This window comes from Mobula hypostoma, chromosome 8 (assembly GCF_963921235.1).
Source record: "Mobula hypostoma chromosome 8, sMobHyp1.1, whole genome shotgun sequence".
Taxonomy (NCBI): domain Eukaryota; kingdom Metazoa; phylum Chordata; class Chondrichthyes; order Myliobatiformes; family Myliobatidae; genus Mobula; species Mobula hypostoma.
In genome coordinates, this window is record NC_086104.1 from 40565184 (window position 1) to 40588254 (window position 23071).

The following is a 23071-nucleotide window of genomic DNA, read 5'->3' on the forward strand; positions in this document are numbered from 1 at the left end:
GACAATTCAGACATGACATCAATAAGTAGCAGTAAGGCACAAAGAGCCAATTAGAACAACTCTTCCGCAGTTTATTAATTTAAAATTATTTTCTATTTCAAGCTACAAGAAACAGAAAACTTAACTTAAAAATTTTGCAATACCTTTCTGTGATGTATGTAGACATTCAGGCAAAATGGACACTTACCTGAAGCATTATTAAATCTTTATCATACATTTCAACTCTGCATTTTACATTGTGATAATAGTAGATCTGAGGAGTAAAGAAAATTAAATATTGTGAAATTCACTAAACTTTGAGAACAACCACCATACATTTATATCTACATCAAAATTAAACTTACTAGGAAAAAATATATTTTGCTTCATACAATAATATTGATAATTTTCCTTAAGAAATATCGCCAACTTTTTCTGTTACATACTTCATATATTGTCATGTCCATATTATAGTTCAATTACAAATTAATGTCACCACATTGTAATAGCACTATCCAATTAGACACATTACAGAAAATGAAAATGAGAAAACCGAGAGAAAGAATAAGATACAATGAGAAGACTACAAGGTTCAGTGGAGTAAGATTACTGCAGTGCAAGGAATACTAATGGCTGAAGTAGCAAGTCTAAGCAAGTATTTAATCTTTAAAGTTCAAAGTAGATCTAGGATCACTGTACATACAGTATACGTCATCATATACAAGCCGGAGATTCATTTTTTTTGCAGACGTTCAGTGTAAATACAAGAAATACAACAGATCAGTAAAAGACCACACCCTACAGGGTGGACAGGCAACTAATGTGCAAAAGACAACAAAAATAAATAAATAAGCTACTAATGCCAAGACATGAGACGAAGAGTCCTTGAAAGTGAGACAATAGGTTGTGGGTACAGTTCAGTGATGGGCTAAATGAAGTTGAGTAAAGTTATTCCTTCTGGTTCAAGAGACTGATGACCAAGGGGTAATAAATATTCCTGAACCTGGTGTTGTGAGTCCTGAGGCTCCAGTACCTTCTTTCCAACGGCAGCAGTGAGAAGACAGCATGGTGTGGATAGTGGGGGTCTTTGATGGTGGATGCTGCTTTCCTGTGACAGAACTCTATGTAGATATGCTCAATGATGGGGAGGACTTTATCATGGATGGACGAGGCTGTATCTACTAATTTTTGTCCGTTTTTCTGCTTAAGGGCTCAGGTGTTTCCATACCAGGCTGTGATGCAACCAGCGAATACACTTTTCATCACACATCGATAGAAGTTTGTCAAAATTTTAGTCGACATGCTGAATCTTCGAAAACTTCTAAGAAAGAAGAGACACTGCCATGCTTTCTTTGTAATGGCACTTATGTGCTAAACAGATCCTCTGAAATGACTACACTTAAGAATTTAAAGTTGCTAACCCTCTTCACCTCTGATCGCCCAAGACTGGCTCATGGATCTCCAGTTTACTCCTCCTGAAGTCAATAATCACCTCCTTGGTCTTGCTGACATCAAGTGAGAGGTTGTTGCTGTGGCACCACCTAGCCAGGTGTTTGATTTCTCTCCTACCTGCTGATTCATCATCACCTTTGATTCCGTCAATGACAGTGGTGTCATCAGCAAACTTAAATAGGGTATCAGAGCTGCGCTCAGTCTCACAGTCATAAATATAAAGTGAATAGAGCGTTAGGGATAAGAATACAGCCTTGTGGTGCACATGTGCTGATGGTGATTGTGGAGGAGATGTTGTTGCCAATCCGAAATGACTTGGGTCTGCAAATGAGGAAATCGAGGATTCAATTCCACAAGGAGGTACTGAAGCCAAGGTCTTGAAGCTTATTGATTAGTTTTGAGGGGATAATTGTACGGAATGTAGTAATGAAGAACATACGGATGCATATATCTTCACTGTCCAGATGTTCCAGGATTGAGTGAAGAGTCAATGAAATGGCATGTACTGTTTACCTGTTATGGTGGTAGGCAAATTGGAGCGAATCCAAATTGCTTCTCAGGCAGGACTTAGTATGCTTCATCACCAACCTCCTACAGCACTTCATCATAGTGGATGTACAGTGCCTATAAAAGGTATTCACCCTCGCTCACCCCCCACCCCCCACAAAACAATAATGCCTTATTGTTTTACAACATTGAATCACAGTGGATTTCACTTGGCATTTTTTTTGACACTGATCAACAGAAAAAAGACTCTTTCATGTCAAACAACAGGAATTCTGCAGATGCTGGAAATTCAAGTAACACACATAAACGTTGCTGGTGAACGCAGCAGGCCAGGCAGCATCTCTAGGAAGAGGTGCAGTCGACGTTTCAGGCTGAGACTCTTCGTCAGGTCAGATCTCTACAAAGTCAGCTAAATTAATTACAAATATAATACACAAAATAATTGATTTTTTGGTATTCACCTCCTTTAATATGACACATCAAATCATCACCGGTGCAGCCAACTGATTTTAAGAGTCACATAATTAGCTAAAAGGAGATCTGTATTCGGAGACCTGTGTGCAGTCAAGGTGTTTCAATTGATGTTAATAAAAATACACCTGTATTTGGAGGGCCCAATTGCTGGCGAGACAGTACCCTAGCAAAAACTACACCATGAAGACAAAAGAACACTCCAAACAACTCCATGAAAAGGTTATTGAAAAGCTCAAGTCAGGACATGGATACAAAAAAATTTCCAAGTCACTGAACATCCCTTGGAGGATAGTTAAGTCAATCATGAAGAAATGGAAAGAATATGGCACAGCTGTAAATCTGCCTAGAGCAGACTGCCCTCAAAAACTGACTGACTGTGCAAGAAGGGGACTAGCGAGGAAGGCCACCAAGATTCCTATGAGAACTCTGGAGGAGTTATAAGCTTCAGTTGTTGAGATGGGAAAGAACACGCAGGCAACTGTGGCCCAGGTGCTTCACCAGTCACAGCTTTATGGGAGAGTGGCACAGAGAATGCCACTGTTGAAAAAAACTCACAAGAAATCTCGGCGAGAGTTTGCCAGAAGACATGTGGGAGACTCTGAAGTCAGCTGGAAGAAGGTTCTAAGGTTTGATGAAACCCAAATTGAGCTTTTTGGCTATTAGACTAAACACTATATTTGGCGTAAGGCAAACAACACATCAAAAATACACCATCCCAACCATGAAGCATGGTGATGGCTTCATCATGCTATGGGGATGCTTCACTGCAGCAGGCCCTGGAAGGCTGGTGAAGGTAGAGGGTAAAATGAATGCAACAAAATACAGGGAAAACCTGATGCTGTCTGCAAGAGAAATGCAACTTGGGAGATGATTTGTTTTCCAGCAAGACAACGACTTCAAGCATAAAGCCAAAGCTACACGGGAATGGCTTAAAAACAACAATGTTCATCATGTTCTGGAGAGGCCAAGTCAGAGTCCAGACCTCAATCCAACTGAGGATTTGTGGCTGCACTTGAAAAGGGCTATTCACTCACGATCGCCATGCAATCTGACATAGCTTGAGCAGTTTTGTAAAGAACAATGGAGAAAAATTGCAGTGTCCAGATGTGGAAACCTGATAAGAAAACTATACACACAGACTCAAGGCTGTAATTGCTGCCAAAGATGCATCTACTAAATACTGACTTGAAGGGGGTGAGCAATTATGCAATCAATTATTTTATGGTTAATATTTGTAATAAATTAGACCAACTTGTAGAAATTTGGTTTCATCTTGATACCAAAGATGTTGATCAGCGTCAAAAAGGCAAATTAAACTCACTGTGATTCAATATTGTAAAACAATAAAACATGAAAACTTCCGGGTTGGGAGGGGTGGGGGGACAGAGAATAACTTTTCAGGTTACCGCAGTCTTCTTAGGTACGGGTATACAGACAGACCCCGCCTAACACTGAGGATGCGTTCCTCGGACATGGAGCGCTATGTAAATCAGTGCCACGCGGGATCATAATAACATTATGTAAATAGACGTGTGCCTGATAAAAAAAATCAAACCAAAGATATAGGATGCTATGTTATGTAAACACAGTAATTTGTGAAGTCACAAACACGCAAATAGGCCTAACCTGTACATCCGTGGACCAACACCAGTGGAGGGAAGCGAGTGCTGGTTTACATCATAGAGGAGGGACCAGGCTGTGGGTCCTTCAGTAGGCTTCTTCTTCAAGTAGGCATCGAGATTTGACTGCGTTTTCTTAAGTTTCCTCTCATGAAGCAGGTCTCAGTAGCAGGAAATCATGTAAAGAACACCTCTCTTTGCCTTACTGCTTTGCTCCCAGTCACGGTCATGACTGATGAACATTCAAGTCAAGTCAAGTTTATTGTCATTTCGACCATAAGCTGCTGGTACAGTACACAGTAAAAACGAAACAACGTTCCTCCAAGACCCTGGTGCTACATGAAACAACACAAAACTACACTAGACTATGCGAGACAGCACAAGGATACACTAGACTACGTAAAACAACATAAAAACTGCACAGGACTATATAAAATGCACAAAGTGCAGGGCAGTACAATAATTAATAAACAAGACTATAGGCACAGTAGAGGCCAAATTACAATATAATAATAAATGATGTAGATGTCAGTCTCGACTCTGAGTATTGAGAAATCTGATGGCTTGGGGGCAGAAATTGTTGCAGAGTCTGGTCGTGACAGCCTGAATGCTTCGGTACCTTTTGCCAGATGGCAGGAGGGGGAAGAGTTTGTGTGAGAGGTGCGTGGGGTGCTTCACAATACTGTTAGCTTTGCAGGTGCAACGTGTGCTGTAAATGTCTGTAATAGCGGGAAGAGAGACCGCGATGATCTTCTCAGCTGACCTCACTATCCGCTGCAGGGTCTTGTAATCCGAGATGGTGCAATTCCCGAACCAGGCAGTGATGCAGCTGCTCAGGATGCTCTTGATACATCCTCTGTAGAATATGGTGAGGATGGGGGGTGGGAGATGGACTTTTCTCAGCCTTCACAGAAAGTAGAGACGCTGCTGGGCTTTCTTAGCTATGGAGCTGGTGTTGACGGACCAAGTGAGATTCTCCGCCAGGTGAACACCAAGAAATTTGGTGCTCTTAACGATCTCAACGGAGGAGCCGTCAATGTTTAGTGGGGAGGGGTTGCTCCGTGTCCTCCTGAAGTCAACAACCATCTCTTTTGTTCACACTCAGAGACAGATTGTTGGCTCTGCACCAGTCTGTTAGCCGCTGCACCTCCTCTCTGTATGCTGACTCGTCGTTCTTGCTGATGAGACCCACCACGGTCGTGTCATCGGCAAACTTGATGATGTGATTCGAGCTGTGTATTTCTGCACAGTTGTGGGTCAGCAGAGTGAACAGCAGTGGACTGAGCACACAGCCCTGGGGGGCCCCCGTGCTCAATGTGATGGTGTTGGAGATGCTGCTTCCAATCCGGACTGACTGAGGTCTCCCAGTCAGGAAGTCTAGGATCCAGTTGCAGAGGGAGGTGTTCAGGCCCAGCAGTTTCAGCTTTCCAATCAGGTGCTGAGGAATGATTGTGTTGAATGCTGAACTGAAGTCTATGAACAGCATTCGAACATATGTGTCTTTTTTGTCCAGGTGGGTGAGGGCCAAGTGGAGGGTGGTGGCGATGGCGTCGTCTGTTGAACAGTTGGGATGGTACACGAACTGCAGGGGGTCCAGTGAGGGGGGCAGCAGGGTCTTGATGTGCCTCACGACGAGCCTCTTGAAACATTTCATGATGATGGATGTGAGAGCAACGGGACTGTAGTCGTTCAGGCAGGACACTGAAGACTTCTTTGGCACGGGGACGATGGCGGCAGCCTTGAAGCATGTAGGAACGACAGTGCTGCTCAGGGAGATGTTGAAGATGTCAGTGAGAATCTCTGCTAGCTGGTCTGCACATCCTCTGAGGACTCTGCCAGGAATATTATCTAGTCCACCAGCCTTCTGTGGGTTGACCCCGCATAGAGTTTTCCTCACATCCGACATGGTAAGACACAGCACCTGGTCATTGGGAGGAGGAGTCACCACATCATTCTCTGCCTTGAAACGAGCGTAGAGGTTGTTCAACGCATCTGGGAGGGAGGCATCACCAGCACAGGCAGGTGATGTTGTCCTATAGTTGGTGATGTCCTGAATGCCCTTCCACATGCGCCGTGTGTCGCCCCTGTCCTGGAAGTGGCTGTGGATTTACTGGGCGTGTGCATGCTTTGCCTCTCTGATGGCCCGGGACAGCTTGGCCCTCGCTGTTGTTAGGGCTGCCTTGTCGCCTGCTCTCGTTGCAAAGTCCACATACTGATGGAATTTGGGGGGCACTGACTTGAGGTTCGCGTGGTTACAATCTCCAGCGACAATAAACAGTCCAACAGGGTGTGTGTTCTGCAGTTCGCTAACAGCCCCATACAGTTCATAGAGCGCCTCCTTAGCATTAGCCTGGGGGGAATATACACACTGACGATAAAGGCAGTGGTGAATTCCCGTGGTAAATAAAATGGTTTGCAGCTAACAGTCACAAACTCCACTATCGATGAACAATAACTAGAGAAAAGTACAGAGGTCTTGCGCCATTCCATGTTGATGTAAATACACACGCCCCCATCGCGAGTCTTACTGCACAGAATTGCATCTCTGTCAGCCCGAAACAAAGTGAGCCTGTCTAGCTGAATGGTGGCATCCGGAACTCTGCCGCTAAGCCACGTTTCTGTGAAAACGAAAGCGCAGCAGATTCTGTAATCCCACCGAGTAGTCTGCTGGAGTCGGATGTAGTCCAATTTGTTGTCCAGGGAGCGGACATTGGAGAGCAGAATGGACAGAAGAGCCAGCTGGCTAGGGTTTGTTTTTAGCCTAGCACGGACCCCTGCCCGCTTGCCACGCTTCCACTTCCTCGCACACCGCTTATGACATCCCCACCCCCGGCCACCGGCATCAGGCGACACTGAGGACTGTAGGCTTGGTCCCCGAAGCAGGCCGAGGTCACGTAGCTTCTCCAGCAGATCCTCGTGAAGGTTTGTTATCGGGCAATTTCTGTACTGTTGCAATGTTGGCACCTCTTTGAAATTACAAATTTCAAAGAGGTGCCAACATCAAACTGACGCTCACCAGCTTCCAAAAGCTGTATCGCTTGCAGTTTCACATCCATGCTAATGCTTTTCCCAGACATCATAGTTATACCACCCTCACTGGAAGTTGCAGGCCGTTTTAAAGACATTATGGGTGAAAAAAAATGCAATGTATTAGCGAGGGAGCAAGAATGTTTACACAAGCCAGGGAGGCAGAGCGTGAACTAAAACATGATTAGCTGTGAGTGGCTTGGAGCGTATGTAAAGCACTCTCATTGGCTGATTGAATGTTTACTATAATGGCGACTGCTCGAGTGTTGTTTAAGTTTTAATTGCCATTTTAAAAAATTTCAATAAAGTATTGAATAACCGCGTTGTAACGAATCAGTGCCATGCGGGGTAGCATTATGTGGAGTCTGAGTGTATTTGAAACTTGCTTGAAGCAGGTGGGTACCTCAGACTGCTGAAGCGAGAGGTTAAAGGTATCGGTGAATACTCCAACCAGTTCATCAGCACAGTCAGGTACCCTCTCTGTGCCAGAACCTTTCTGTGGATTCTCTCACTTCAGCCTCAGAGGCTGAAATCACAGGGTCATTGAGAGCTGCGGGAACTTGTGAAGGTACCTCCACGTTTTGAGCTCACCTAGGAGCAAAACCTTGTTGTCACCAATGTCACTTGGTTACTCTTTGTAGGAGGTGATAGGATTCAAGCCCCCCCCCCACCCCCCCCACAGCTGTTGAGTATCCTTCAGTAAAGTCAAGTTTGGTCCAGAAGTGCCACATCGCATGGGAAAGGGTCACATGTGAAATGCTTTCCGGAGATTGTACCCAGGTCTCTTATATTTTACTTGGGTGCTAGACCTGAATGCCACTGATCTAGCCCTCAGCAAATTGCGGATCTCTTAGCTCATCCAGAGCTTCTAGTTGGGGAAGACTCTGAATGATTTTGTGGAGACACTCGCCTATGACTGTTTTTATGAAGTCCGAGACAACTGCGTTCTATTTGATCAGATCTTCTCATGAGTCCTTGAACACAGACCAATCCACTGATTCGAAGCAATCTCGCAGCTGCTCCTCTGCCTCCTACGATGACCTCTTTGTAGTCCTGACTTCCTGACCCTTGCTCTTTAGTCTCTCACTAAATGTAGGTAGGAGGAGGACAGCAAATGATCAAATTTCCCAAAATATAATCTAGGGATTGAACAGTAGGCATTCCTTATGGAAGTACAGCAATAGTTGAGTGTGTTGGGACGCTTGGTGCTGCAGTTGATGTATAAATAATAATTGGGCAGAGATTTATTCAAACAAGCCTTATTATAAGTCCCCAAAAATGAGTTGAAAGGTGTCGATATTTATGAGGGTAACGCAGTAAATCTATTCTACTACGACTTGGAAGTTGCCTTTCCGGAGGTCCAATATAGGACACTGGTCCAAAGTACAGTACTGCGCAAAAGTCTTATGCGCATATATACAGTAAGACTTCTGGAATTCCAGCTTAAGACTTTCGTACGGTATTGCAATGACAATACACAGTAAGAACAGTATTGAGAGCAAGTTTGTAAACCTGGCGGGAGCAAAGAATGTTTAGAATGATGAGGTTGGAGCGCCAAGGGACTGGTGCGGGACAGGTGGCAGAGAAGGAGTGCCGGGGTGGGGGTGGTGCGCGTGCAGACACACCCAGCCCTGATACTCCAGGCAAGGTTATTTGATTCCAAACAATTGGTTTATTGAGCATTACAGAATGTCTTTCTGGTGCTTCCCACTTCCTCCCTGCTCCCTTCCCCGTTTCCCAACCGTGACTTCCCTCTCCCTGTCCCCTTCCCACTCTCAGGTCACAATAGAGACCCATATCAGAATCAGGTTTATCATCCCTTATTTATATCATGAAAATTGTTTTTTTTTTTGCAGCAGCAGCTGTAAAGTGCAATGCACAAAATTACTACAGTACTGTACCCATGCAATTCAGGGCAATTTTGCTTGATGACAGAAAGCAGAGCATGGTAATTTTACAACTGGAAGTCTGTGACTAATAGGGCCCTTGCTGCTTGTATATACACAACAATGATCTGCAAGAGAATGTAGGAGGGATAATTAGCAAGTTCATCAACAATATGAAAACTGGAAATGTTGTTGATATTGAGGAGAGCAGACCTTGTACTAAGGAAAAGAAGAACATCTATGTTCAAGTCAAAAATCTCTGAAGGGAGCACCAGGATTAATTACATCAGGCCATCGAACACCAGAGGCGATGGTACAATTACAGAAAACATCAGGCTACAGCTAGAGTACCAAATGCATTGCAGGGCGGCAGTTAATAGGAAGTATATGATTGCATAGGAGAGTTTGTAGAGGGGAATCACCAGAACACTGCCTGGACTGGAATGTTTCAGCCATGTTGAAAGAGATTGTCTTTGCAATGGTCACACAGCCAAATGTGAAAGAATGGTTAACAAATACAATACTTCAGATTATACAAATTTCTTTCCTCCTAAAGAAAGAGTGTGGTTTATTAAACATCTCAGAAAAATTGGTTCCTGTGCAAGCCCTGGAATGAATCTGAAATATTAAACAAAACTTCATCCACAATGGCCAGTCTAAAGTGATATTCATACTTGCAGCCCAAGTATAAATGCATCTGAACAGGTGACTAAGATACTGGTGTTGGCTTAAGTATGAACAAGATAATCACAAGTTTTCATAACGGCTTTGTTGTTAAATATTATATATGTTGTTAACTAAAATAATATTGTAGTACTAATATTTACCTGATTGACTAAGGAAAATCCATTTCTCCTCCACATTCCAGCATGAACTTGCGCACAAAGCACCATACAGTGAAGTGGATGTTCTATCAATATTGGTGGGCTCAACTCACTCTGTGGACAATTCATTTAAAAAAAAATATACACATCAGCGCTGAAGTATACATAACTGACAGTTGTAAAGAGTGCCTTTATAACTTTTTGCTGATTAAAATGAACTAAAACAAATAGAATAACCATAGACATCAGGAGAAAAAGTTGAGTAAGAGGGGGCAGGGGTAGGAGAGAAACAGAGAGAATCAGTTTTTAGTTTCAAGCAAGCATCAGATCTATGCATCTGTGAACGAAGGAAAAGCATGCAAAATGAACAAAAAAAACTCAGCTAGAAGGTAGCAAAGCTACGTGGAAGTCCATGCAATTCTCTGCCACTAAAAGTAAGCATTTTAAACATGTTATCATCTGTGTAATAGGACTAAGGGCATCGCTTCTTAAGCGAAGAATCTGAAGTAGATGGGAGGGAAATTGTCTTCATTGACAGGTGGTAAAATACACAAACAGAATCTGTAATGAAGCTTCTCCAAGAGACTTTGAGCAGGTACAGTTGGTGTCAAAATGCAGAATGTCACAGATAATAACAATCCGAGTCTAATGTATTCAAGTTCATTGGCAATATCAGGCTGAGTGGAAAACCAAGCTCCAAGATGTCAGAAATAAAGTGAAAAGGAACACTGCTGGTTTTAGAAAGTGAGTAATCAATTGAAGAGAACAAAATGCATATCATTGAAAAAATGACATCTAATTTGATAGTAAAATGAGTATGTGAATGTTATTTATTAACAGTGAGAACTGACAAAGACTCATTCAGTGGGTCTTGCATTCTTATATACAAATAATAGATACAGTGGATTCTGGTTAATTGGTCCATTGGTTAATTTGGGCATCTGCTTATTTGGGACAACTCTTAAAGAACAAAAACAAATTGAAAAAATACCTGAGATTCCCTTCATGTATTTGGATACCCTGCTGCTTAAATGGGACAGGAGACCATTGAGGAACAGTTTCTAACTAGTGTCAAACCACAAACAAGAGAAAATCTGCAGATAATGGAAACCCGAGAAACACACACAAAATGCTGGAGAAAGTCAGCAGGCCAGGCAGCATCTATGGAAAAAAGTACAGTTGATGTTTTGGGCCGAAACTCTTCTGCAGAACTGGAGAAAAAATGCTGAGGGGTAGATTTTCTCTTCTATTTCATGTACATCTGTTCTTCCCTCCTCCTCCCGCCACCCTACTAGGGATAGGGTTCCTCTTGGCCTCACTGACCCCACCCCACCAGCCTCCGCATCCAGCACATTTCTCTGAACCTTCTGCCACCTCCAATGGAATCCCACCACTAAGCCTCCCCGCCCTCTGCTTTTTCAAGAATCACTCCTTTGCAACTCCCTTGTCCATTCATCCCTCCCCACATCTCCCTCCTGGCACTTAGCCTTGCAAACAGAACAAGTGCCACACCTGCTCCCTCACTACCATCTAGAGCCCTAAACAGTCACTTCACCTGTGAGCCTGTTAGGGTCATTTACTGTGTTCAGTGCTCCCGGTGGGACATCCTGTACATCAGTGAGACCCGACGTAGACTGGGAGACTGCTTCACTAAGCATCAACACTCCGTCTGCCAGAATAAGTGGGGTCTCCCAGTGGCCACCCATTTTAATTCCACTTCCCATTCCGATATGTCCATCGATGGCTTCCTCCGCTGTTGTGATGAGGCCACACTTGGGTTGGAGCAACAACACCTTATATTCGATTTGGATAGCCTCCAACTTGATGGCATGAACATCGATTTCTCAAACTTCTGGTAATGTCCCCCAATCCTCCCTCACTGTTCCCTCTCTCACCTCATCTCACCAATCAATTTCCCAGTTCTTTACTTCATCCATCCCCCTCCAGGTTTCACCTATCACCTGGTGGCTCTCTCCCCCCCCCCCACCTTTTAAATCTACTCCTCAACTTTTTTTTCTCCAGTCCTGCCGAAGAGTTTCGGCCCGAAACGTCGACTGTACTCCTTTTCCATAGACGCTGCCTGGCCTGCTGAGCTTGGCAGGCATTTTGTATGTGTTGTTCCAACTAGTGTCAGTTGGGTTGAACTCCATCTGCCACTTCTCAGCCCAGTTTTGCATCCTATCAATGTCCCACTGCAACCTCTGAAAGCCCTCCAGGACACCCCAACCTTTGTGACATCAGCAAATTTACTAACCCATCCCTCCACTTCCTCATCCAGGTCATTTATGAAAATTACGAAGAGAAGGGGTCTCAGAACAGATCCCTGAGGTACACCACTGGTCAGCAACCTCCATGCAGAATATCACCTGTCTACAACCACTCTTGGCCTTCTGTGAGCAAGCCAGTAATTCATTACTCAGTTAAATGGTAGATTGCCCTTTTTATACCTTTTTAACTATTTCCATGAAACTTTGGTAATTAGGATAGCTGCTGAATTGGGCCAAAATAAACTGGTTCCCATGTGTTCTAATTAACTGGAATGCACTGTATTTAACATTGAGATTCAATGACTAATCTGGAAAGTAAATGGCATACCTTTATTACAAAGCAATTGGGGAGTTTAAGAATAATGAAGTCTTATGGCACTTATGAACAGCCTTTGAGAAAGCACATTTGTAGAACAATGCACTTTTAGTCTCCGTATCCAAAGGTTTTGCATTTGACAGAGTGCAAAGAAACAGATTATTTTTCAGATTGGTGGGGTTGATGGGAAGAGAGTGGAGATTAAATCAGGAGGAATTATTGACGGTTCAAATTCATAGCTGAGGAAATGGAATATTTCACAGTTCTTAAAATGGTGGAGTTATCTCACCAAAAGTTAAATTATTTACAGTTTGAAAGAACTGATGCAGTGATGATGTTTCCCTTGTGGTGAAGCCTAGAATGACAGGTTATGGCCAGGAAATAAAGGATCATTCATTTAATGCTCCTGCAAAAAGAAATTCAAAAATTCAAGGTGTTGTGAACTTTTGGAATTCACAGTTGTACAGTCACAAAGTTTAGAAAAGAATCATATCAACAGACTTTTGGATACTGAGCACATCCTGAAAAATAAGGATGATACCAAAGATGGAATGATGTTGAGAAACAGTTGATGCAAAATTTAGTAAAGATCTTATTGGACGGTAAGGTGACTAACTCTTCTTGCCATTTCTCTACTTAGAAGAATTTTATTTTGTTTCTGAATTATCTACTGAACTTCTACACAATTCACTTGCAAGTCAAACTTGCAAATTGTTAATGAATACAGGCAGTTTCACAATTCAATACCCAGTTTGGGAAAAAAATGCTTAATCTCAACAACAGCAGTAACATAACATTACAAATAGCCTGGCACACTTGCATATTGAAGTGGAGGCCGAGAAAGGAAAAGGTTTGATGTCCTGGTCTTGACTGCTTTTCAAAAAAAGTAAACAAAAATATTCAGTAGGTGAGACAGCCTCTATAGAAAGAGAAGCAGAATTAATATTTATGAATTGTGACCTTTTAAGAGCACTTAAGATTAATTGCCAAAAACCAGTCCTGATCAACAAACTTGTTTGCAGTAGTAGGTTAATCCCACAGATTAACCACCCTCTGGTTGAAGAAATCCCTTCTCCTCTGGGTTTGAAAAGGACGTCCCTTCATTCGGAGGAGAATGTAACAATCCCAGCTTCTTGCCCATCCTGGGATGACCAGTCCCAGTGAAGAGCAATCAGTGTGCGAGGAAATATGTCCAACTGTACTTCCGACTCAGGAATTATTCCCCCCAAAAAAATACTTTTTGAGTGGAATTCTGATAGTTCAGCAGGAAGTAGTTTTGAATGTGAAAAAGTTAAGATGGGCAATGCCAGAGCAATAATTTGCTATGGACACTGCACAAAAGGACAAGGGGGCAGAGAAAGGGATTCAAGTGCATTAAGGATTTTGAAAGAAAGAGAAAACAAAATACTGTTTCGGATTAGGAAAGCCAGCCAAAGAAATAACACACAGGCAAAACTAGTGGAAAAGAGCTTAACAAAAGATCAAAATCAGAATTAATTGTGATGGGAGGGTTTGCCAAAAACGAATAGTTTGGGATCAGAGTGGAAGGTCATTAAAAGCCACTTTTGGCAAGTCTCACCCCAAAATAATGAACTTCTCTTTCAACAAATGCTGCCTGGCCTGCTGAGTATTATCAACATTTTCTGCTTTAACTCTCCCAATGAATTTTATGCACAATATTTAACAGAAAAACATTAAATAATTATCCATTATCTACTCAGTTTCAAACCCCTCTCTCTGGTGACATGGCAAAATATAGAAGGGTCACTTAAGAATTGAAATTTAATCAAACTCTACACACTTATTTTTAATGTTGAAGAATCTGAAATTATTACATTAAGTATCCATTTCATTTTAATCCAAGTGAAATGTTATATTTGAAAGAACTTCATGTCCAAACATTATACACTTGCACTGAAATACACACAACACAGAACATCAGTCCCAGAATGCTTAACCTTCGGGTGCTGATTAAGTACTTAAGTCTTTAACCCGGTAATTTAAAATATGTTTAATGTTAGAAAATATTAAAATAATTGTACTCACCAGAGGCAACAATTCTGGAAACCTGTATGCTACTTCTGTTTTGCTTAAGAGCACGTGCAAACCTGAAATGAAAAATTGAAACAAGCTTGAAGCATTGTATTCTTAAAAATGACATGTTCTCTTTGCTTGGAATGAAATCCAGTCTTCCTAAATTCACTAAGTGATTTAAAAACCTTATCCCAGTTTTCTTAACCATATTAATTCGCTACACAAATTCCCTCTCACAAATATTTCAAATACAGGTGTCCCTTGCTTTCCAAACGTTTGCTTTACGACATTTCGCTTTTATGAAAGACCTACATTAGTACCTGTTTTTGCTAACCAAAAGAGGATTTTCGCTTTTATGAAAAAGACGCCAGCTTTAAACTTGTGTTTACCCTGAGAAAGACTACCATGATCATGAAGCCTTGCATGGGCTGGTGTGTGTGCATGCGTGTACGTGCTGATTTTTTTCTACAAATCGGTTTTGGTTCAATCTTCCCGATTGTGGTAAGTGAAACTAAACTGTACATACATTATTTCTACTTTATAGGCTGTGTATTTATCATATCATTCCTGCTTTTACTATATGTTAGTGTTATTTTAGGTTTTATGTGCAATTTGGTATGATTTGGTATGTTATTTTTTGGGGCTGGGAACGCTCAAAAATTTTTCCCATATAAATTAATAGTAATTGCTTCTTCACTTAACGCCATTTCGGCTTACGAACGGTTTCATAGGAATGCTCTACCTTCGGATAGCGGGGGAAACCTGTACAGCAATGGTCATGTATCATTCTACCACAAATCAACAAATCTGAAGACTTTTTCTACCACTCAGTTTTCTTTTTCCCACCTGAAGCTGCTCACTCTTTCCACTGCTGACTCCTTTGCAAAGTCCACAATCAACTCCTTGGTCTCACTGACATTGATTCTAAGGTTGCTGTTGCAACATCACTCAAGCAGTCTAGGAGGAGAAGATGGCAGCGTGTGCGGCCTCTCCGGTGAATGATATCTGTAATCTGTCAAGTAGGGGACCATGCATAATTCTGATTTAATGGAGACGGATGTGAGAGCATGGAGGAACATCTGGTGAAACTTCTGAAATGCCTGCTTCACTGCTGCTGCTACTGTGTGGTCCAGAATCTCCGGAGGGGAAAGCCCCGAGTGCTCGGCTCTGCTTGTTGCTCGGCGGCCGAAGCATTCGGCAGAGGATGGTGCTCGGAGAGCCTGCGTCGGAGGGACTGGTCGGAGGCTCGAAGTTTTTGGACGGACTCAGAGTCTGCTGCGGTCGGATGCTTCCAATGGTGCTGCACCAGCAAGTTTACAGCACTTGGAGGTTCATAGCAGGGAGAGTTTCTCCCTTCTGCCGCTGGTGTAAGATGATGAGGCTATCGGGACTTTGAGACTTTTTTTTTACCGTGCCCATGGTCTGCTCTTTATCAAATTATGGTATTGCCTTGCACTGTTGTCACTATATGTTATAATTATGAGGTTTTGTAAGTTTTCGTCTTGGTTTCTCCTTTTCTTTTGTGATATCATTTTGGAGGAACGTTGTATCATTTTTTAATGCATGCATTTCTAAACGACAATAAACGAGGACTGAGTGTCCTCATAATCTAATCTAACCTAAATCTTGTACTCCACAATCAGGTCACCTCTCATCCTCCGTTGCTCTAAGGAGAAAAGGCCGAGTTCACTCAGCCTATTCTCATAAGGCATGCTCCCCAATCCAGGCAACATCCTTGTAAATCTCCTCGGCACCCTTTCTATGGTTAATGCCAGGGGCTGTTCACCTTGGATACCTGCTGCAGATATGGGTTCAGCCCGGCGCAAGACTTACACCATCTCCCCCAGATTTTCAAGGGCCAGCGAGAGTTCACTGGACACCGCTGGAACCGCGATGCTTTCCCAAATATTGACTAGCCTCTCCCTAGAGTGAGGGGTTTAGATGGGGTGGTATTTTTTAGGTGTGTTCAGGAAGGTTTCCTGACACAATATGTAGATAAGCCTAGAAGAGGAGAGGCTGTACTTTGATCTGGTACTGGGAAATGAATCTGGTCAGCTGTCAGGTCTCTCAGTGGGAGTGCATTTTGGAGATAGTGATCACAGTTCCATCTCCTTTACCACAACATTGAAGAGGGATAGGTACAGACAAGTTAGGAAAGCGTTTAATTGGGGTAAAGGGAAATATCAAGCGATCAGGCAGGAACTTGGAAGCATAAATTGGGAGCAAATGTTCTCAGGGAAATGTACGGCAGAAATGTAGCAAATGTTCAGGGGATATTTGCGTGGCATTTGCATAGGTAAGTTTCAATGAGACAGGGAAAGGATGGTAGGGTACAGGAACCGTGGTGTACAAAGACTATTGTAAATCTAGTCGAGAAGAAAAGAAAAGCTTATGCAAGGTTCAAAAAACTAGGTAATGATAGAGATCTAGAAGATTATAAGGCTAGCAGGAAGGAGCTTAAGAATGAAATTAGGGGAGCCAGAAGGGGCCATGAGAAGGCACTGGCAAGCAGGAATAAGGAAAACCTCATGGCATTCTGTAAGTATGTGAAGAGCAAGAGGATAAGACATGAGAAAATAGGACCAATCAAGTGTGACAGTGCAAAAGTGTGTATGGAACCGGAGGAGATAGCAGAGATACTTAAGGAATACTTTGCTTCAGTATTCACTACGGAAAAGGATCTGGGCGATTGTAGGGATGACTTGCAGTGTATTGAAAAGCTTTAGCATATTGACATTAAGAAAGAGGATGTGCTGGAGCTTCTGGAAAGCATCAAGTTGGATAAGTCTCTGGGGCCAGATGAGATGTACCCCTGACTACTGTGGGAGGTGAGGGAGGAGATTGCTGAGCCTCTGGAGATGATCTTTGCATCATCAATGGAGACGGGACAAGTTCCAGAGGATTGGAGGGTTGCAGATGTTGTTCCCTTATTTAAGAAAGGGAGTAGAGATAGCCCAGGAAATTATCAACCAGTGAGTCTTACTTCAGTGGTTGGTAACTTGATGGAAAAGATCCTGAGAGGCAGAATTTATGAACATTTGGAGAGGCATAATACGATTAGGAATAGTCAGCATGGCTTTGTCAAAGGTAGGTCTTGCCTTATGAGCCTGATTGAATTTTTTGAGGATGTGACTAAACACATTGATGAAGGTACAGTGGTAGATGCAAGTGTATATGGATTTCAGCAAGGCATTTGATAAGGTACCCCATGCAAGGCTTATTGAGAAAGTAAGGATGCATGGATTCCAAGGGGACCTTGCTTTGTGGATCCAGAATTGGCTTGCTCACAGAAGGCAAAGAGTGGTTGTAGACGGGTCATATTTTGCATGGCAGTCAGTGACCAGTGGTGTGCCTCAGGGATCTGTTCTGCGACCCCCTCTCTTTGTGATTTTCACAAATGACCTGGATGAGGAAGTGCAGAGATGGGTCAGTAAATTTGTTGATGACACAAAGGTTGGGGGTGTTGTGGATGGTGTGGAGGGCTGTCAGAGGTTACAGAGGGACATTGATAGGATGCAACTGGGCTGAGAATTGGCAGATGGAGTTCAACCCAGATAAGTGTCAGGTGGTTCATTTTGGTTGGTCAAATATGATGGCAGAATATAGTATTAGTGGTAGGACTCTTGGCAGAGTGGAGGATCAGAGGGATCTTGGGGAGCGAGTCCATAGGACGCTCAAAGCTGCTGTGCAGGTTGACTCTGTGGTTAAAAAGGCATATGGTGCACTGGCCTTCATCAACTATGAGATTGAGATCAAGAGCCAAGAGGTAATGTTACAGCTATATAGGACCCTGATTAGACCCCACGGAGTACTGTGCTCAGTTCTGGTCACCTCACTACAGGAAGGATGTAAAAACTATAGAAAGGGTGTAGAGGAGATTTATAAGGATGTTGCCTGGTTTGGGGAGCATGCCTTACGAGAATAGGTTGTGAACTCGGCCTTTTCTCCTTGGAGCGTCAGAGGATGAGAGGTGACCTGATGGAGGTGGCTAAGATGATAAGAGGCATTGATTGTGTGGATCGTCAGAAGCTTTTTCCCCAGTCTGAAATGGCTAAACGAGAGGGCACAGTTTTAAGGTGCTTGGAAGTAGGTGCAGATTTTTTTTATACAGAGTGATGAGTGCATGGAATGGGGTTCCGGCAACGTTGGTGGAGGTAGATACAATCGGGTCTTTAAAGAGGCTTCTGGATAGGTACATGGAGTTTAGAAAAATAGTGGGCTATGGGTAACTCCAGGTAATTTCTAAAGTAAGTACATGTTCGGCACAGAATTGTGGGCCAAAGGGCCTATATTCTGCTGCAGGTTTTCTATGTTAGCTGTCTCAAAATGACACCATTATTAGAAAGGATTATTAAGAATGTGTAGGGATGCTTGGCTTCCATCCTTTGGGATATTCAGAATAAAAGTTGACAAGTCATCTTGCAGCTGTATTCAACTTTGGTTTGGTTGCATTTGGAGTATTATATGCCGCTTTGGTCACAATACTATAGGAAGTATGTGGAGGCTTTGAGAGTATGCAGAAGAGAATGCCTGTATTAGACCACAAGATCGTAGGAAAAAGGAATAGAATTAGGCCCATTGAGTCTGCTCCGCCACTTGATCATGTCTGATCCATTTCCCTCTCAAGTTCATTCTCTGCCTTCTCTCTGTAACCTTTCATGTCCTGTCTAATCAAGAACCTATCAACTTCTGCCTTAAATACACCCAATGACCTGGCCTCCCGAGCCATCAATGGCAATAAATTCTACAGATTCACCACCCTCTGGCTAAAGAAATTCCTCATCTCTATTTTAAATGGGCGTCCTTCTAAGCTGAGCTTGTGCCCACTAGTCCAAGACTCCCCCACTATGGGAAACATTCTCTCCACTTCCATTCTATCTAGGCCTAGAGCCATCAAATGGTCCTCATACATTCATGCTTTCATTCCCAAAATCTTTCTCATGAACCTGCTCTGGACCCTCTACAATGGCAGCACTTGTCTCTTTGATGAGGGGCCCAAAACTGCTCATAATACTCCAAGTGCAGTTTGACCACTGCCTTATAAAGCCTCATATCTTTGCTCTTATATTTTATTCCTTTCAAAATGAATGCTAGCACTACATTTATCTTCCTTACCACCGACTCAACCTGCAAGTTAACCTTGAGGGAATCCTGCACAAGAAGTCCCGAGACTCTTCGCAACTTGGATTTTTAAATTTTCTCTCCATTTAGAAAATAGTCTTCAGCTTTATTCCTTCTACCAAAGTGCATGACCATACGCTTCCCTACACTCTAAGAGGGGTGATTGATAAGTTCATGGCCTAAGGTAGTAGGAACCAATTTTAGAAAACCTAGCACATTTATTTTTCAACATGGTCCCCTCCTACATATACACACTTAGTCCAGCAGTCGTGAAGCATACGGATCCCTTCTTTGGAGAAGTGGTCCACAGCAGCGGTGATTGATAAGTTCGTGGCCTAAGGAAGAAGGAGGTGAGTTATTCTAGCTCTCATTACATGCATGTGCAGTGCAATTGAGTGAAAATGCAGAAAGTTTGAAGTTTGAAGTTAATAACTCATCTCGTTCTATCTTAGGCCACAAACTTATCAATCACCCATGCTGTGGACCACTTCTGGAGGTCCAAGACCTCTACAAAGAAGGGATCTGTATGCTCCACAGCCACTGGACTAAGTGTGTAAACGTAGGAAAAATAAATGTGCTAAGATTTCTAAAATTGACTCCTTCTACTTTAGGCCACGAACTTATCAATCACCCCTCGTATTTTATCTGCTACTTTTTTGCCTATTCTCTCAATCTGTCTAAGTCCTTCTGCAGAATCCCTGCTTCCTCAACACTAACTACCCGTCCATCTATTTTTATATCATCTGCAAACTTGACCATAAAGCTATCAATTCCATCAACCAAATCATTGACATACTATATAAAGTGAAAAGAAACAGTCCCAATACTGATCCCTGCAGAACACCACTAGTCACTGGCAGAACCATGATCATCTTTCAGCCACGACTCACTGATGCCCACAATGTCATACCTGCCAATTCCTAACTGCACTACAGGATCATCTACCTTATTCTGTATACTGCATGTATTCAAATATAACACCTTCAGTTCTTTATCCATCACCTTTTTCAATTTTGTTCCATGTTACACTTCAACTCATTCTACTGCCTGCAATTTTGCCCTATTATCTGTCTGTACTCCTTCAGTATCACTACACAATGCATCAACTTGTATATGGAAAATGTGTAAGTAATGGAATAGTTTGGAAATTTTGCCAGTCCAACATCACCAAAGTCAAGGGGAGCCAGACTATTTGGGTTTTATTCTAACTTGTTTCCTCTCTTTTCCAGTTCTGGGGCGACCTTTGGCATGACACATGAACAATATTTTTTTCTATTGATGCTGCTTTGCCTGCCTGGTGGCAACAGCATCTCAGGTTTTCATCATATCATCCCTGATTTTATAAGGTACCAGAGATCACTGGTTATGGACAACTCTTGGCATTGGAAGACTAAGAAAGTGCACAGGTTCCAACTCTGCTCTAAATGAACTGAAAACAAAAAGTGTTGCACAAATTTTGAATGTTTTCTCTGAAATGTCAGATGCTGAGGAAGACTTGATAGATGTATATAAAATTCTAAGAGGAATGGACAGAGACAATAGTTAGAATCTTTTTACTAGGGTGCAAATGTCATTAGAGCACATAGGTTTAAGGCAAGGGGGGGCAATGTTCAAAGGAGATGCGTAAGGTAAGTTTTTGTTTAAACACAAATTAGTAGATGCCTGTTTAAATCTAGATCAAGGAGGATCAAGGATCAACTAAGGAATTTGCTGTGGTATGTTGGTGCTATGTAACAAAAAATAATATCCAACAATTATAATTTAAAAATTATATAAAATGTTATCAGTACATATATGGAATAAAATATGCATTAATACTAGCATGTATTTGCAATGTACACAACGTTATAAAAAGTGGTTTAAAGTGTTAACAGTGCAGTGACTGAGGTAACAGACAGAGGCGGGTGGGTGAGGGCAAACAAGAATGTCTGATCCAATTCACAAGAGAAAATCTGCAGATGCTGGAAAACAAAGTAATACACACAAAATACAACTCAGCAGGGCAGGTAAGTATCAATGGAAAAGAGTGAAGGTTGATGTTTCAGGCCAAGACCTTTCATCAGGGCACCTGATCAGGACATCCTGATGAAGGGTCTTGGCCCGAAATGTCGACTGCTTACCCTTTCCTATAGATGCTGCCTGGCCTGCTGAGTTCCTCTAGCATTTTGTGTACATTGGCTGATCAGACTAACTGCCTGAGTGAAGAAACTTTAGAGATGGCATAAAGTTTTGTTTTAATAGCCCCATAGCACTTACCAGAAGAAAGCTTTTGAAAAAGGCAGTTTGCTGGATGGGTGGTGCCTACAATGATTTTTTTTCTGCCTGCTTCTTTGTCCTGGACACATACAAGTCATGCAGTGACAGTAAACTGCAAATAATGACCTTTTCTACTGTGCTGACAGTTCACTGTACCTTTTGTTTATTGTGAGAGGATGCTGCACCAAACCAGACAGTAATGGCTGATACGAGGATACTCACTATGGTGCCAGTGTAGAATTGCCCAGTATGTTCTGGGGAAGATGGAATTTTACCAACTGCACAAATACACCCTCTGTCGAGTCTATGTAGTAACGAAGGAGATAGGGTTCTCCTCTGTGAGGTCCTGGAAATAATGATGGCCAAGAACATGGATGTTGAAATAGTGCTGACTGGAGAGCTGTTGATGATGAGGTGGAGCGGAGACACATTTCCCCTGAATTCCACTTCCATCTCCACGACATCTGTCCCTCACTGATAAACAACATGTGTACCTCAAGGGTGTGTGCTTAGCTCACTGATCCACTCTCATGGCTGTATTGCTAGGCACAGCTCAAATGTCATTTACAAATTCACTGATGACACATCTGTTGTTAGCAGAATCTCAGATAGTGACAAAGTCATACAGGAATGAGATAGATTGACTGGTTGAGTAGTGTCACATTAACAACCTTGCACCCAACATCAGTAAAACAAAGGAAGTGACAGTGGACTTTAGGAAGGGGAAGTCAGGAGAACACACACCTGCCCTCAGTGAGGGGTCAGCAGTGGAAAAGGTGAGCAGTTTTAAGTTCCTGAGTGTCAACATCTCAGAGGATCTATTCTGGGCCCAACACACTGACATGACTATACTTCATTAGGAGCTTGAGGAGATTTGGTATGTCACCAACGACCAGCAAATTTCCATGACGTGATGTGGAGAGCATTCCAACTAGTTGCATCACCACCTGGTATGGACATTACCACGCACAGAATAGAGAAAAGCTACCGAGGGTTGCAGACTCAGCCAGTTCCATTATAGGCATTAGTCTCCCCACCATTGAGGACATATTCAAAAGCTGTAGACTCAAGACAGGCAGCATCCACCATCAAACATCACCATCCAGGACATGACCTCTTCTCCTTATCACCATTGGAGAGGAGGAACAGGAGTGTGAAGATGCACACTCAACATTTAGAAACAGCTTCTTCCCCTCTGTCTTCAGATTTCTCAATGGTCCACGAACCCATGAATATTGTTGTTCCTCTCCGTACAACAAGCAAGGCGCATTAAGTGGCAACCTTGCCATTTCTTTAGCATTTGTCTGTT

General features: G+C 42.6%; 1 protein-coding gene across 3 annotated transcripts in view; it reads right to left on the minus strand.

Moving 5' to 3' along the window:
* ubr2 (ubiquitin protein ligase E3 component n-recognin 2) overlaps positions 1-23071 on the minus strand; it is a 172542-nt gene that overhangs the window by 78415 nt on the left and 71056 nt on the right. For all 3 annotated transcript variants that reach the window (XM_063055703.1, XM_063055701.1, XM_063055702.1), the window contains exons 16-18: positions 14398-14459; positions 9772-9882; positions 188-253 (exon numbers count right to left, since the gene is read on the minus strand). In XM_063055703.1, the coding sequence (XP_062911773.1) occupies positions 188-253; positions 9772-9882; positions 14398-14459 (239 nt within the window). The remainder of the gene's footprint in view (positions 1-187; positions 254-9771; positions 9883-14397; positions 14460-23071) is intronic.